Here is a 15848-nt window from a genome sequence, read left to right as displayed (position 1 = left end):
ACATCGCAAACGCGACTGTTCTCAACGAACTTTTTTCCCGCCAAGAATCTAGCGATTCGACGCATTCGTTCCCAAGAGCATGTATTCGTAATTTGTAAGAAATTTAGGTAGTCGAGGATAGACCAAGATGGTATAGACGTAAAAATAAAAGAAATTAACGTTCAAAAGGACAAGGATAAATTTTTTTTTTCATTTAGAACGTACAATCGATAACGAAACACTGCAGTTATCGAGGTGTCAGTGGCGCCACCAGTCGTGAGCCGCTGGGCGAAAGATCACGGCCGCCCAGATGGCGCTAGCTGATTGATTTTCGCGCAGTAGCATGGCAGCTTCCGTTCTGCAGAGTGTTTTCAAAGAGCAGGTGAGCGTTTCGTAGACCGCGTCGCGACTCCTTGGTTAGATCAGCGGAGAAGAAGCTCATAAAGGGTTCTACTGTGGAGTGGCCTGGTGTGACTGTGTGTGTGTGAGAGTGTGTTGCCGAACGGCTGGTGTACGATTTGAAAAAAAAAAAAAAAAGAAAGAACCGAACGAACGAACCAGCCCTCGAAGGAGCATCATTTTACTTCGTGTGAACTCGAGCAGGGACGATCGAGGTAGTAAACTTCCTATTGCTGGGAATGTTGAAGAACCTGCTTCTTGTTCAAGCATCCTGCGAAGAGGTGGGTAAGTTTTGCCGATCTTTTCTCTCGTAACGGTCGGTTTTTCGTCGGCATCGATCGAGGTGTTTACAGACAACCAATTTCGAACGATACGTTCGGTTCGTTTTTATTTTTATCTTTAAATCGTGGTTGTCTACATCTCGAACGATTAATTCGCGGCTAGCTCGTTATTCCTTCGAGCCTTGCCGCGGAGACGGAAGCGGCACTGGCCGAGTGACATCTGCATCGAGTCGGACGTGTTCACGAATGGCGGTGCGAATATCGATCCTCTCGAGTCTCCGGCCGCGAGGCCGTCTTGGTTTCGAGGTCACCGGGACTTCAGCCGCAACCCTCACTCTCGATCTCGGTATCTTCAACCACGACCTCCCTTTTATCGCAAACTCCTACAACTATATTCACGGTGTCCCGATGACACCGGATGACGTCCGATGGTGATTGTTAATATCCTGTCGCGCGTCATGCTTTCAATAAAGGGATCACCTCGCTAAAAGGTCTGCATGGAAAGCATAACGACTCGATCTAGGATCTATCCCCATCTAGTCCTGTACCGTATAAAACGGAATTAGGGCCAATTGCATACTGTTGCACTAGAATTTGACTAAAAAGAGCTGTTTCATGTGCAGGGAGTTTGTTATTATCGAATAATATTGAACAAAAATCTTTTATTACCTTTTACAGAAGCAGAATGAAACATGAAACACCTAACTTCAATGATCTAAATTAGTTTGCCTTTGAGGAAAAACGACTTTTTTATGCAGTCAGTCGAATATAACAAACATTGAAGAACGATAAGAAATTGTAATGAAGTAATTTCCTACTAATTGTAGGAAAGATAATGCGCAAAACAATGCTATGTAGATAAAAATATTAGGACAATGTTAATGGTAACAAATTTTCAACGTTTTAACAAGTATAAGGCTTTTGTGTCGAAACTAGAAGATGTATCGGAGTTAGAAAAATTGAAGTGTATTGGTCGCGAAATGAAGATTGACCTGTGCAGGAACCCTGCCGTAAAAGAATTCTGGCGCATAAGTTATATAAGTCGTAGTAGAATCGCTCAAAGTGTGTCCTAATTTTAGAGACGCAGAAACGAATGCGGGGCATGCAGACGTTCGATCCAAATCAACCGACACAGCCACTTACGATCACCTTGACCGTGATGAGCGTGCTAATCCTTCCGTGTCGTAATTTCAAATCCCATTTCCGTTACGATAGAGATTTCCTACGAACTACATCGGTATTGTTTAAAGAATACTTCCAAGAGCCGAACGAAACTTTTGTCACACATTAGAACAGAACTTACGTTCATTGTACTAAAAAGTGTTTTACTTTTTCAATTGCATGACACTACGAATTACCAAATCTAGAACTTAACGAATTTAATTTTCAGGTTTAATTCAACGTTTGTTATCGAAGTACAGGAAGTTACAGAGGAAATTGAAAGTCCTATCATCGATGAGGCTGTCCGCTGATTAGTTGACGATTTAAAACTGATGGAATCAGTAATTGATAGTTATAGATTTATTTTGAATAGTTATACGGGGTGTACGGCCACCCCTGGGAAAAATTTGAATGGGAGATTCTAGAGGCCAAAATAGAACAAAAATCAAAAACATCAATTTGTTGATTGAGGCTTCGTTAATTAAGAAATTAAATTACAAAATTTCAAATCATTCACGGAAAAATTATTTTTGATTGCAGGAGTTAATTACAATCATTTTTGGTGGATAGACATACCCCCGAAATCCTACGCACTTTCGAGAAAAAAATTCATTATCGAAAATATAATTTCTGGCCAGAAATGTCTGCCCGAATTTTCATGCGAATCTTTAAAACGTCATAACTTTTGAACGGATTGGACGATTTTAATGTTTAAAAAAGCAAACAACGCGTATTTTGGTGAAGAATATGTGGGAATTCCAAAAATTTACGAAAAGTTGTTCCTTAACCCCGCAAAATGAGAAAAACCCCATAAAAATGGTCCAATTTTCAAACGGCCATAACTCCTACAATAGTGAATATATTTCAATGAAACTTTTTTCTGAAGTAGAGCTCATGAGTACCTATGAAAAAGTATTACACAACTTTTCTGTAGGGCGTCAAATAAAATTGCTAGAAATCAAAAACGAATTGTTAAGAAAAATCGACAGGGGGTAGGTGCCTAAATTTTTCGGCGAAAAAAAAAATTTCAAATCGTTCTGAAAAAATTATTTTTAGTTGTGGGGGTCAATTACAATCATTTTTGGTCATTATGCATACCCCCGAAATCCTACTCAGTTTCGAGAAAAAAATTTAGTAAGTGGACAAATTTTTCAACGAAATTAAAAAATTTCAAATCGTTCTAAAAAAATTATTTTTAGCTGCGGGGGCAAATTACAATCATTTTTGGTAGATAGACATATCCCCGAAATCCTACGCACTTTCGAGAAAAAAATTCGAGTAGGTGGACAAATTTTTCGATAAAATTAAAAAATTGCAAATTGTTTTGGAAAAATTATTTTCGGTTAAGGGGATCAATTATAATCATTTTTGGTGAATAGACATACCACCGAAGTCCTACGTACTTTCGAGAAAAAAATTCTTTATCGAAAGTATACTGTGTGGCCGGAAATGTTTCTATAACTTTTTAACAAAGCCTCAATCAACAAATTACTATCCTTGATTTTTGTTTTATTTTGGCCTCTAGAATCTCCCATTAAAATTTTTCCCAGATATAGTTGCTTATTGCTTAAACAAATTGTTTTGATCATTAAGCTAGAAGCCAGATTCTGATTAAAAAATTAGAGTTTGAATTAAATAGAACTATGGGACTATTAAAAATAAAGCAAAAATCCTGAATGGTGTGCGATTTTCCGTGAAGCGATGCCTATATTTCGAAATTGTTTTAAGCATTTTGGACCTTGCTGGTAAACAACGCTTAATCGATGAAACAACACGCGAGGAACGTACAGACCGTTCTCAACTACGTTTATCGTTGGTACGTGCTTTATTTTATTTATGTCTTTTTTCGGCCGCGTTAAATTGTTTGTTATTTATTATTTCGAACCATGTTGTCGAGCCCCCAACGAATCTTTTTTATCGAATGCTCTTGATTTCGTAAGGTCTCGGGCCACGTAACTGTTTATCGCATGAAAAAGGATCGTAGTAAAAAGTGAGATTTCTATGTGAATGAGTAGCCCGATTCTTCGTACAGTAGTGTTATCCCACTGTTTATTCGCTGTATCAAGTCTGTTAAGATTGACTAAAAATACATCACCGTTTCGAAAGCTGTGTAATGCTTTCTTGATAACTTTCAATAAAATCTGTGTTACATCGAAAAGAAAAGTATACTGAGTATTATTAGAAACTAGGCAATACGCAATCAGCAATTTCTCGTAACAAAAGCCTACAGATTTTCTCACGAAATCAATAGTAATTATTTGCAATATGACGTTGTTTTCTTGACGAGCGTAGTTCGATAATACAAATTTATATATTCTTTTTTCGTTGTATAAGCAGTGTTTACGTCACGATAAGTTTGCATAAATATTGATACGTACAATCACTGACCGGTCGCTGCCTATATACGATTACAATAATCATCTGTCGTTGCTTTTCTCTGTAATTCTCGGTAAACATTTCAGATAATCGGTGTGTCGTCGTCAACAAGCTTGTATTTAATTCAAATTTCGAAGAATTCTCCATCCGATACAATTATTCGTTATCGCTGGATCGTACAAAGATGATCGGGAAAATTTTATTCATTGCATCATATTGGAATCATTCCATTTCATATCGGGCATTTTATAAAATTTTTGATCGATTTCGTCGTTATTATAATGAATAATAATAATTATACCTTAAAATTATAATCTGTTGTCGCCATAGTTTGGTAGCCAGTTAAGAAAAGTTGAAAAATATAAAAAGACCGCGAACAAATGAAAAATCGATTTTGTGGTCGCGTAAAGTGTTAAGTTACCCATTAATTATCTTAGAGCGGTTGCTCGAAATCATCTCCAGTTTCAATGGCCTTTGGAATCTTGCGAAATTTCGCGGGGCTTTTACTAGAGCGGTACGCGGACCGAAAATACTGCGACGAGATTTTCGGGCCGTGCTAATTCCGAGCTCCGTACAAATTTGTGCAAACAGCGTTGCGCAAAGTTCGGTGTACCGATCATGGTCCGCCTCGACTCGACGAACGTCGTTTCGCCTTTTTTTTTCTGTATCAAAAATTTTTACACGTCGTCCCTGGCATTTTTCCACGCGAAACTATCGTCAGCATCCGCGGATGCAGGCCTACGTTGTTATTGAACGGTAAACGGTGCGGAACACTTGCGATTTAATGCTTCAGAAATGCTGAATCGGCCAGACAAAACCGGACGATCGATAATGTGGAAAAAAAAAGAAAAAGAGAACGAATATAATGCTGACGTCTCTGATCACTTTGAACGTATCGTATAAATGGCAATTTCGAGTTCTGTCGCTTGGCTAACATTTTTATTTCTCCATTCAGAACGTCGACTACGTCCATAGAATCTAAAAGAACTAATTGTGGATTTTTCCTGAACAAAAAAAAAGATAAATTAGATCCTTATATTCTGGTATTTGTTGTATTTAATTGGGCGGAACAATTAGGAGTATCGTCGGTAAAAATAGCAATTTTATTCTTTTATTCAGACAATTGTCTGCTGCCGACGCATTGTGTGTCGACTACGAGTCGTAATTATCTTGTTTCTAAATTGTTCAGCCTAGCGGATGGAGAATGATTTTTTTACTCTCCGTGCTGTAAACTCAAATCGTCATAGTCGTTTATTCACCCTTGTCGTACAGTGACGAGTCCGACTCGTCGTAAGTTCTTTATGCCAAGTTTCACAATAACGAAGCTCGTCGAGAAGTCGTAAAACAAGTCTGTTCTTCCTTGTGAGAATCGTATGCATGGAAAAATTTAAATAAAGTTAAATAGTATAGACTTGAGAAGTTATTTGTAATTAAATCGTACGTCGAGGGATTAAATTTCGAAGTCTATTCGTTTTCCCCCCAAAAACTAGTGTTAGGGGGATCGCTCTGGAGTTAGTCGAATACAATTGAACTAGTCCAATTTACACCGGGAGCAGTATAAATACTTCCTTGCTATCTCTCTACATGAGGTACAAGCTCACGTATTATTACGTTTACGTTGGATACGTGCCTAAAGACGCCATTTCATCTTTGAGGTACTCTCCATTCGGCACTAACGGATTTCTGTTCTAATTTCGCCCTCTGTCTTACAGGTAATTGGAATTGCACCAGACGACCTTTCGATGCTGCATAGATTCTGGACAATTTTCCTTTTTCCGATGCATCGTTTTCGTAGAACAGTGGATGATCTGGAAGTATTGCAATGTTGTACTATTGAAACCCGGAAAAGTGAGCAACGTTATATCGTAACAGGAGTAAAGAGTAACAAGGGGGCGAAAGTATCGAGCGAAACACTTTAAAATATATCGTAAACGCTTCTTTAGAAACACAGGAATTGTCTATTGGATAAAAAAGAATTAGAACTTTTAATTTCCACGACTCAGTTACCTGGACTCGTTTGAATAATGCGGAAAGCGTTTACCTTGACCCGCAAACGCGGCATTATTTTTTTAAATAACGAGAGACGTTTTTGCCACGTTTCCGACTACTTGGGAAGCTGTACGAGTTATGTTGTCGTGCAACCGGCGCTTTTACGAGATTCATCCTGGATTCAACTGTTCCCTTCGCATTGACCCAATTCCGCTCGCGTTCACGAGGCCTGGATACATGAGTATTATTATCTTGCCCACGCCATTATTCTCCGGTAAATCCATCCAATTCAGCGACGAAGTTTGCGGCGGTCTGTTCAGTCGAGCGTCGATGTTTGATCTTTCAAAAATTTATCTCGTCTCTGGAAGAGCACGCTTAAGGCGATCTTTTACACTGAAATGTTGAAAACACGTGTCCTTTCATCAATTTTCTGCTCCGACATCGTCGACCGTAGCTCCTTCCAACGTTGTACATTATTTATATCCGTTAGGCGTGTGCAAAAGTTTCCATCGTTTGGTTTAAAATATCACAATGGCTCTATAGAAATAAATAAACGAGTAAAGCTTGTACTGTCCAAACTAAACATGTATAATCTTGATAGTTGTATGTTACATTCGCGGGCCGCCGTAGATCGTTAGATCAGGAAAATTTGGCAACCAGAAACGATGTTGCGGTAGAATCGATTCTAACAACGAATTCCTAGCGTACTCGACCCGATTATGCAGTCGAACCGAATACATCCGCAGTCGTGGGGTGCAAAATCTTGTGGTTCGCCCAGATTTATCTACGAATAACGCAAACCCGACTGCGATCCGATCCTAAACCGATCGAGTATCGACGAACAACTTCGCCGATGATGAGTGGCAGGATATGACGCGGGAAACCGATTAAGATCCTCGAGATCGTGCATGAAGTCACGTAGGCCGTTGAATGGCGGGAATCGCGTTGAATTTCCGCCCCATTCTCTCTATAAATGAACGGCAACATGGACGCCAGTATCGAACGGGTCCTTCAAAGAAATCACAAAATTTATCCTTTATGGGCGATGTCTGCATAGGTAAAATGTTTTTACGCATTCACGCACCGAATAAATTAATTTTCAGATACACGTTATTTTGCTACGTTTCGCCGTAGTGTCCGTTTTCAAAGGGTTAATCCCAGAACAGTGTCTTCCGAGGAAAGAAAATTTAAACGTCCCTCTCCGTCAGACATCGTAACTTGTAAGATATATTTTAAAATAAAAATGTTTAATGGGCGTACACGAACGTGTTGAAAAAAACGTAACATTGTTAACTCTTCCAATTGTTTTAGATTTCTGGTAAGAATTGGCCACATTCGTTCGCTCGGAGTCGGCCGTAGACTGAAATTCTCTCGGCCGCGGTGAGATTCACTCGCGAGGCTGCGATATATCTGGGGCTTTCCTGTAACAGTTTTCCCTGTAAGCGGGTCGTGGACCTCGTGTCCACCTCCCTCCGGTGCGTGAACCTGCACCAGTTGCGTCGGGAACCTCACCGTGAGTCGACGCCAGTCACGCGTGGATCGTCCTCGAAGTAACTGCTCGTTCTGGAAGTGATCCGTCGTTCGTTTAACGGGTCGAACATGTGATCCATAATCGACCATCGGTGTAGGTGTGTTGCTTTCTATGCGATCAGTGATTCGAGGAAGTGTCCAAAGGTGCGATCGTTAGACTGGAAGCGAATGACGAAAGGAGGATGTATCAGAATAACGACGAGGATTACGAAGAGGTCAGCTTCCCAGTTTTCTTTGTGTCGCCTCTACTTTCTTAAGTTCTTTCCCCGGTCTGGAATGCAGTGTTCGATAGCTTCGATAGGTTTCGTGATCGAAAATTGCATGGTCTACCAAAGGATCTTATTAATCTTGGCAATATGTTCCCGCTGGGCTAGTGTAAATTGTAGAACGGAAGTCTAGGTTTCTAAATAACATGGAACACGAAGAGAAGATTGATGTAGAACAGCCAGGCTCTTCGATGGAGGAGGAAGAGTAAAAAATCCACTTAATTATTGTCCATTATTTTATCCTCGTGGTTCGTACAAGCATGGCTAATGGAGCTAGGCGAAGCTGCAGATCCGAACCTCATCAAGGGTTTCAATTTTTTATATAGTAAAATAAATTATTTTCGTTTGTACCATTTCCAAACTACATTGAATATTATACGTACATTTAAATGTAACAATTTAAAAGTGGCTTAGAAAATGATTTCTTTTTTTCATTTAATTTGGCCCTGATCTCGCAGCTTTGTTTCTTAAACGTGCATAAGATCCTGTTTGTCTTGTTGAATCTGATTGCAGTAAATTACAACAGTCTATAATTACTGCCAATTTCATACTACGGTAACTGAATAATTCGCTTAATCTTTTTGAATGCTTCAGCGAGAAACGAACATTAACGTTTCTTTTTTGCATCAGAATAGAAGTGCAATGTTCAGCATCGTTATCAGATATTCCACGTCGCAGTGTCTGAATAGCCGTTAACCAAATCGTTTCTATCGATTACCGTTTCCGATCTAACACTTACGTCATGTGAGATTATTTCATCATCTGCGTATTCCTTTGAGCCTGTTCTACGCACAATTGACTAGCCAGATTTAGGCACTTTTCAAACAGTGTTATTTGAAATTTTACAAATAAATTGGAAAGTAATTTTTTCCTTAAATTTTGTATCCCCTCTGCTAGGGTCGATTTTATTCCTGTAACTTCTGACATAACTTATTCTATTATTGCATTCCTTAAATGTCTTATTTCACAGTTTGAAGTATTTCATTACTTCATTATTTTAAATATAGAATCATCATTATAAAAGTTATTCCCACGTAACAGGATACTGTAAGTTATCATGTTTCATGAAACTAACTGGAAATAATAATCCTATTATTTGAAATAACGAGACAATGAAATATTCTTGGAAATAACGAACGCGTTTAAATGGGCGCAATGAAATCACGTATCTCTCACGGATAACACAAATTGTTGCTTTTTATTTTTATTAAAAAGCAACATTCGTCCAACTCTGTAATTTTAAATAAATATCTTTTATATGTAATATATTTTATATTTATTAATTTATTTAATTCTATAAAATTCAAAATTTTATGTGCTTTAACACTAAAATATAATTAGAATTGCATTGTCTTAATCGTCGAGGACGTTGATAAAATTATAAAATTGTAAATCTGTGAAAGTTTCGCGGAGTTAAACTACATAAATTGCAGATTATCATTTCCAGTAATGATGACGTTAGTATTAATTGTATCGTATTATCGAGTACCAGTTCTGTGTGACGCATTACGTAAACGTGTGATCTTGTTGTTGTTGAGATTATCCGTTCGGATCCCCGGTTGAAATCCATCGCTTCGCGATAGCACACTGATGCATTTTTAACCGCATTAGGCGTACCTCTGTGTCACGGGATGCCTTTTAAGTGCATTGTGCTACCGTCCGATCCAAGCCTACGACGAATCATACTTCGGTAGCTACTCTTGTCAGATTATCTGTCCGCGTCCTTGTCCCTTAAAAGACACTTGTTGCTTCTTTTCTTTCATTGCAGCGATTTGCCGCGTAAATGGCCTCTCAATGAAAGAGGAGAACCCCTTCGAATCGTTAAACCCCTGCAGGTAGTCGGGTTACGCCGTTTAAACATTTATTCATGGATTTATCGATCCTTGGAAAAGAACGCTTTAGCTCCCATTCCCTCAAATGGGTGACATACTACTGTACTTTTATTACATCGCAATCTTACTTTTAAAGTCGCTGCTTGGACTATTTTTATATATATATGTATATCTCGAAAACATAAAACTAATTGCAGTTATCGTGGACGTTAAAGTCGCTTTTGTCTCAAGAATATTGTGGCGTCCGTCTATATGCAAAGGTTTCGTTTCGATATATATATACATATATATATATATATGTATGTACGTCGAAGAACAATTCTTACCACTGTTTGCGTTTCTTTGGCTCAAGCAATCGTCACGTGAGTCCGGTAGCTATGAAAAATAACTCGGACAGACCTCAAAACAGTGACACTCGCGTATCAGTACTTATCTACAAGTGTTATTTTTAGTTATATGTTCTTCCAAACGTTTTTGAAAAATTCTGACGGTTCTCCCATGGTCGATTTGAATTTCTCTACCTTGGATACGTGGAAAACTCCAGTCTCGATTTTATTTGCTATTTATTCGGATATTACTATATGCATAATTTGGCAACATTATTGTCAGTAGCGTCGAAGTGAACCAGTCGCGAGCAAACCTCTTTTTCTTAGACCCTGGCGTAGGAGAACCCTTTGAAATATAATTCCACGATGGGCGTTAGAACAATCTGTGTCCCTGAAACTTATAATCGGAAGCCCAGATGAAGCGTTTATTGAAACCACAGTCGACGAAGATACTTATAAATAGATAGTTGATATTAGGGTCTCGAGTGATGCAAGAATAGCTTGTGTTGTTCCATAGTCGAGTCCTAATGCAAGCCAATCCAGGCCTAAATCAGAACAGGGTACTAAAATCCACCACGATGACTTCGTAAACGCGTTTGTAATTAAAGAAGGAATATTTTATTTGTATTGCGATAGTTAGGCGCAGTTTAATGCGCGCAACTTTTATAGTAGAGTTTAATTCAGAAATTTAAACGATCGTGTAAAAATGTAGACTTAATATTCCACGGAATTTCGAGAAAAAATGATTAAACTTAAAAAATAATTTCAAATTAGTATTTTAAAAGGTGTCCTTTGACACCTAGAAATAATATATATAAAATAAATGTTTTATCTGTAGATTTTAAACGTCGAGCCTTTAACCGCAGTTACGTAACAATCTTTTCTTAATTACCGTTAAATTTAGATAGCTGTGTAATTTCAGATTATCGATATTCAGTGCGCCACGGACCACCGAAAGAAGAACAAAGAAAGAATAGTTTACTTTGAGTCGTAAATTAATTTGATTGCTTGCCGTTTTAAATCGTATCGCTAGTTTACGTCCGTTTCATAAATCACGATCACATTTTTCTTTTAGATGCTGAAACGCGTTTAGCGGGAACAACGGAGAATTAAACGATGGACTTAATATAGACCACATAAATTGTATGGGACGAGCAGGAAATCCTCTGGGCGTCATACCATTATCTTATTGATTACTTCTCCCTTTGTGAAAGACCATTTGCGATTCACGTTCTGTCTGTTTTGCGATCAAGGGACATTATTAACACGTTCGCATATTTGTGGCACGTCGACTTTCGTCACAGACCAACGTCGCATACTTGCAACAGCACTGCTCTGTTTTATGTCTCGGTAAATAAATGAAATGTAAATATACTGTATTTGCCATTTTGTACTATAAATTAAAATTATTAGCGCATGTATTCAAAAGGATGAATTTGGTTTGCAATAAGGTGAATATGATCTGCAAAAGAGTTCATTTATATTATTAAATATATTGCTGTGAATTGGATTATTGTTACTACAATAAGGAAAGATATAAGATCTGAAAAATATCTAAGAATAAAATTATTAAGGTAGTAGCAAACGTTTTGAAGACAACGCTATCATCTTGTATAGAATTTGTACACGTTCTTACAGGATAAGTGTTGTAACGTACGTGTCGTGGAAAGTATACATAGTATTTGTACGCGAAGGTACGCTACCACTTTTGTCGGAATCATAGGCTTTACGGAGTCATTTTAGCGCTCAAAATCGTGCGAGCATAATCAGCACTGTGTGATAGCCACGTCACCGAAGATTAAACTACCGATCCAGGGATTCTCAATCAAATTGTCAGCTCTTTGCTTCGAGTTGACCCTGGCTTTCAATCGTCGACAGACCACAATGAAATTGTTCGAACCTTAAAAGCCATTTCTCTCTTCTCGAGGACCATCAGAGGCACCAAGACTTCCGGTTAATTGGAATTCTCGAATGAATCGATGCGAAACAGAGAGTGACTCGTGTAACCGTTTGATCGTTAACGTGTTAATTAAAAACGCCGATGTGTGATACTAGCGAATATCGACAAATAAACCAGACGTGTGTTATTCGCGATCGGAGCTGCTCAGCCTGTTCACTCGTCGGTTACGTAACACAGTCGCCTTGCAAAATGAACGACGCATACAGGAAGCTATGCGTTCGACCGGTTGGGCATCTCTGCGCCAAGCACGCGCTTGCAAACGCGTAAAAATACCTGCTCTTGACAATGAACAAAGACCACCACTGGCGTCGACAAATGAAACTAGTTTCCTCTATAAAAATAAAGTCGACTTAAATTCAGATAAAAGGAAGATTATCTTCTCGAATTAAGACTTGTAACCATAGCATAATCCTAGTTTTAATCGATAAGTGTCTAGGAGTGCACCTAGATAAGAAACTGATTTATTCTTTTGAGCGCTAGTTCGTTAATTGTAAGGTGAAATCACGAAAAACGCCAAAATGACATTATATCGTTTCGCTTAATTACTCACAAGATGGATTTAATTTGCAATAGGGCGAATATGATCTACGAACAGGTTAATTTGAAGTGCAAAACCTGTAAAGATCATGGTATGATAAAACTACTGAAAGTATTGAAGCGGTGAAGTTTCTTTCATACACGACGAGTGGTTTGAAAGAAGAGGAACAAAGACGGGAACTCTTAACCATCGGATACAGTTTCAGAGAACGGTCGAGGAATCCAACAAAAAATGTCTGAGGCATGAATTCCTAGAGGCAGAGAAATAATAGAATTAGGAGGGGGAATACTCGAGGAGGAAAAAGTCGGAACGCAAGACAAGCGGTTATAAAATCGGTGGAAAGAAAAAATGTGGGGCGTGAGAGGTCTTGTGCTGACGCCGACTTAACTACTGAGGGGGATAAAAGAGGAACGTAATCTGAAATCATGGCTACGTGGCAAGTGGCTGATCAGAGTAACGTGTTTTTATTCTTATTATTTTTACATTTAAAGGCAGTTCATAATTTACAGAGTGAATACCGAAGTTTCCAACTCATTGCGGTCCGATTTTCTTCTAAGTAATAATGTAAGCCCAATTTACAGCAATGTATTTATTATAACAAGGCACATTGCAGCAATATAGACACAATTCATCACGCCATTTGTCAAATATAATTGCTGTTCTACAATGTTTGTTTGGATAATACATTGGATTGTTGTATCATAATATGATAGACACTCGTGGACAGTTACTAGTTTCCTGAGTCTGTATATACACGCGAAGACACTTTTAAGACAGGATACAGTTTCATTAACATCATCGGCACCTTTGCGTTTTTAATTTAAGGTAATGATTTATCTCGAGACTTAGCAAAAGCATTTGTTCGTCTGAAGTCACGTTTGTTTAGTGTTAGACGCGTATCCACAGCAACAAATATCATTTATATTAAAGTATTAAACAATTACAAAATGTAATCTGGAATTCCGATGAATCATTACAATTATAAGTAATTGTATTAGTCGGGATTATATTGTAAGGGTTGCGAAATGTAATCTGGAACCGCGATTAACGATTACAATTGTAATTGCACTTATATAGTTTGCCATGGTAGTATTTGACAATTACAATATCGATCGATAACCGGGCCACTAACATTTACGAAACATAATTGGGAATTGCATTAATCAGATTACATTTTACCCAACTCTTGCAGATAGACAGCACGCGTAGGAGGGAGCCGAAGAAGACACAGTCTCTTTTTGTATAAGCGAACCGATTCAGTCTCATCGTGTCTTTCGCGCGCGAAACACAGGTCGTGGTGTCGCGTTCTTGTCCGTCGACTCGCATCCGACACGTGCGTGGCGACGCACATACCGTTTCGCGTTATTTAAGAACATCTGCTGTCCCGTTTTTTTTTCTGCTCTTTCTTCTTCTCCAGTATTCCACTCACGCTGTCGCCGTCAAGCATGCTAATTTCCGCGAGCACGTGACGCTTCTTCCTGGAGAAAGAATCCACGCCATCCGCATCTTCGAGTTACCGTTACACGTTGGACTATTTTTATTTCTTCCTTTTCGATTAAAGGAATCCGAAGAGCGAATCTAGTGTTACGTTATGGTACGTTCTCGTCAGATCGCTTTTCGCGCCAAAGCTAACAACCTTCGTTGCATTGTATTCTCATTTCGCCCATCGCAAGCGACCTGTTATTTTTGTCCACACGTTCAATCATAACACTTATTTTTTAAGCTACTCGTCATGATTAAAACATTACGATTCAGACCGTAATGTTTCGTTCATGATTGATTGGGTCAAATGGTATGTCACGAGCGAATCGTTCCAAAAATGTTTGCACGTCGCGTTGGCCCGGGTTTAGATAAGATTGCGTATTCATTTTCGAAAGGTGTCCGCAATTCGTTGGTAAGTTCGGTGATAGATTCGATGTCACCTAATTGTCAGTATGTAATCCTTATTGTTGGTGCAATGAGCGAGCAAACCGTGTCGGGTTATCGGCTTCGCAAAGCTGGCACGTCCGTCGAGTAGTTTGTATCATTCCTGCATTATTTTCTGCGTCAAGTTCTCGAGCGAGGAACGGCCGTGAAAAGTGTATGTAATAGTGTCACGTGACCGGCACGTGACACTGTGTCTATATTACTCGTTGCAGATTTGATCATCGTCGTGCGTAGGCACCGTGCTCTCTGCTAGACCTACGAACCGACAAACCGTGAATTTCTTGCTGTTTACGACCAATTCTGTCGGAATTAGATTAGTTATTACAGCGTGCTCCATAAGTCGTTTCACCATTACAAACTTTCATTTATTAAATATGGCCGTCCATTTTTAAATGTTGAGTCAAGAGCAACAAGGTCCAGTGAGTGCTCTCTGCGTCAGAACAATGTGTTAGAGCACTCATGGAAATAAAATTTAATCATTTCTATATATAGTTTCGCGGTGAACGTTTCTTAATCAAATTCTTCACGGATAAGTTATCAAAATACCGAAGAAATACAAAGAAGTAAATCAATTGTTAACCGATCGAACGACTTGTGGCTCACTCTGTACTTATTGTTGGAGTTGATAAAATTGTATGGAAAATTTATTAGTTATTGTTCCCACTCGATGTAACTTGAGGTCTTATCTAATCTTCACGGCAAGAGAGACGTAACCACTTAGCACCTAACCCATTAGCGTCTAATGTGCACTTAATTGTGTAGTTATAATCTAATTTTTTGTTTTTAAATAAGTTATCATTCACGCGTCGATAATGTTTCGAAGCTGCGTACAATAAGTTAAATGCGCAACGCGTCGCGCGAGTTGTAAATTGAATTTTTCATCACCGAACGAAACGAGTTGATCCTTTGATTCTTCGGCTCGCCTTTGACCGCCACGAAATTATGTCGCGACTCTTGCGACGAATTCTCCGCGTAGAATCTTCTAAATGGCCACGGCTGGAGTAGGACTGTTCGAATGAATCCTTTCTAGACTAATGTTATTAAGTTCAGATCTCGATTGAACCCAGCCTCGTCTTTGAACTTTGTTGTGTAATTCGATTGATACAATGCCACGCATGTATGAATTTAAAATTAATGCAATGGACAGGTGGAACTACGTTTCTTAGTTTATCGTATGTACAGGGTGATTTTAGATATTGGGACAAATTTTAGTCAGAAATATGCATCTAGTAATAATGAAGTTTCGACGATTGCTCAATATTTGTCAACGAATACAGAAATCACA

At 38.7% G+C, this 15848-nt stretch overlaps 1 protein-coding gene across 8 annotated transcripts in view; it reads left to right on the top strand.

Moving 5' to 3' along the window:
• The first annotated feature begins 348 nt into the window (after positions 1 to 348).
• Positions 349 to 15848, top strand: part of Aralar1 (calcium-binding mitochondrial carrier protein Aralar1) — a 28474-nt gene continuing 12974 nt past the window's right edge. For 2 of the 8 annotated variants that reach the window (XM_076775699.1, XM_076775696.1), the window contains exon 1: positions 349 to 659. In XM_076775699.1, the coding sequence (XP_076631814.1) occupies positions 618 to 659 (42 nt within the window). In that variant the 5' untranslated portion in view covers positions 349 to 617. Of the gene's footprint in view, positions 664 to 7666; positions 7931 to 13893; positions 14232 to 15848 lie in introns of those variants that run through there. The other 6 variants (XM_076775700.1, XM_076775698.1, XM_076775703.1 and 3 more) reach the window with 5 other exon arrangements.

This window comes from Colletes latitarsis, chromosome 10 (genome assembly GCF_051014445.1).
Source record: "Colletes latitarsis isolate SP2378_abdomen chromosome 10, iyColLati1, whole genome shotgun sequence".
Taxonomy (NCBI): domain Eukaryota; kingdom Metazoa; phylum Arthropoda; class Insecta; order Hymenoptera; family Colletidae; genus Colletes; species Colletes latitarsis.
The sequence above is the reverse complement of the archived record's forward strand: the minus strand, read 5'-3'. Positions and strand labels throughout refer to the sequence as shown.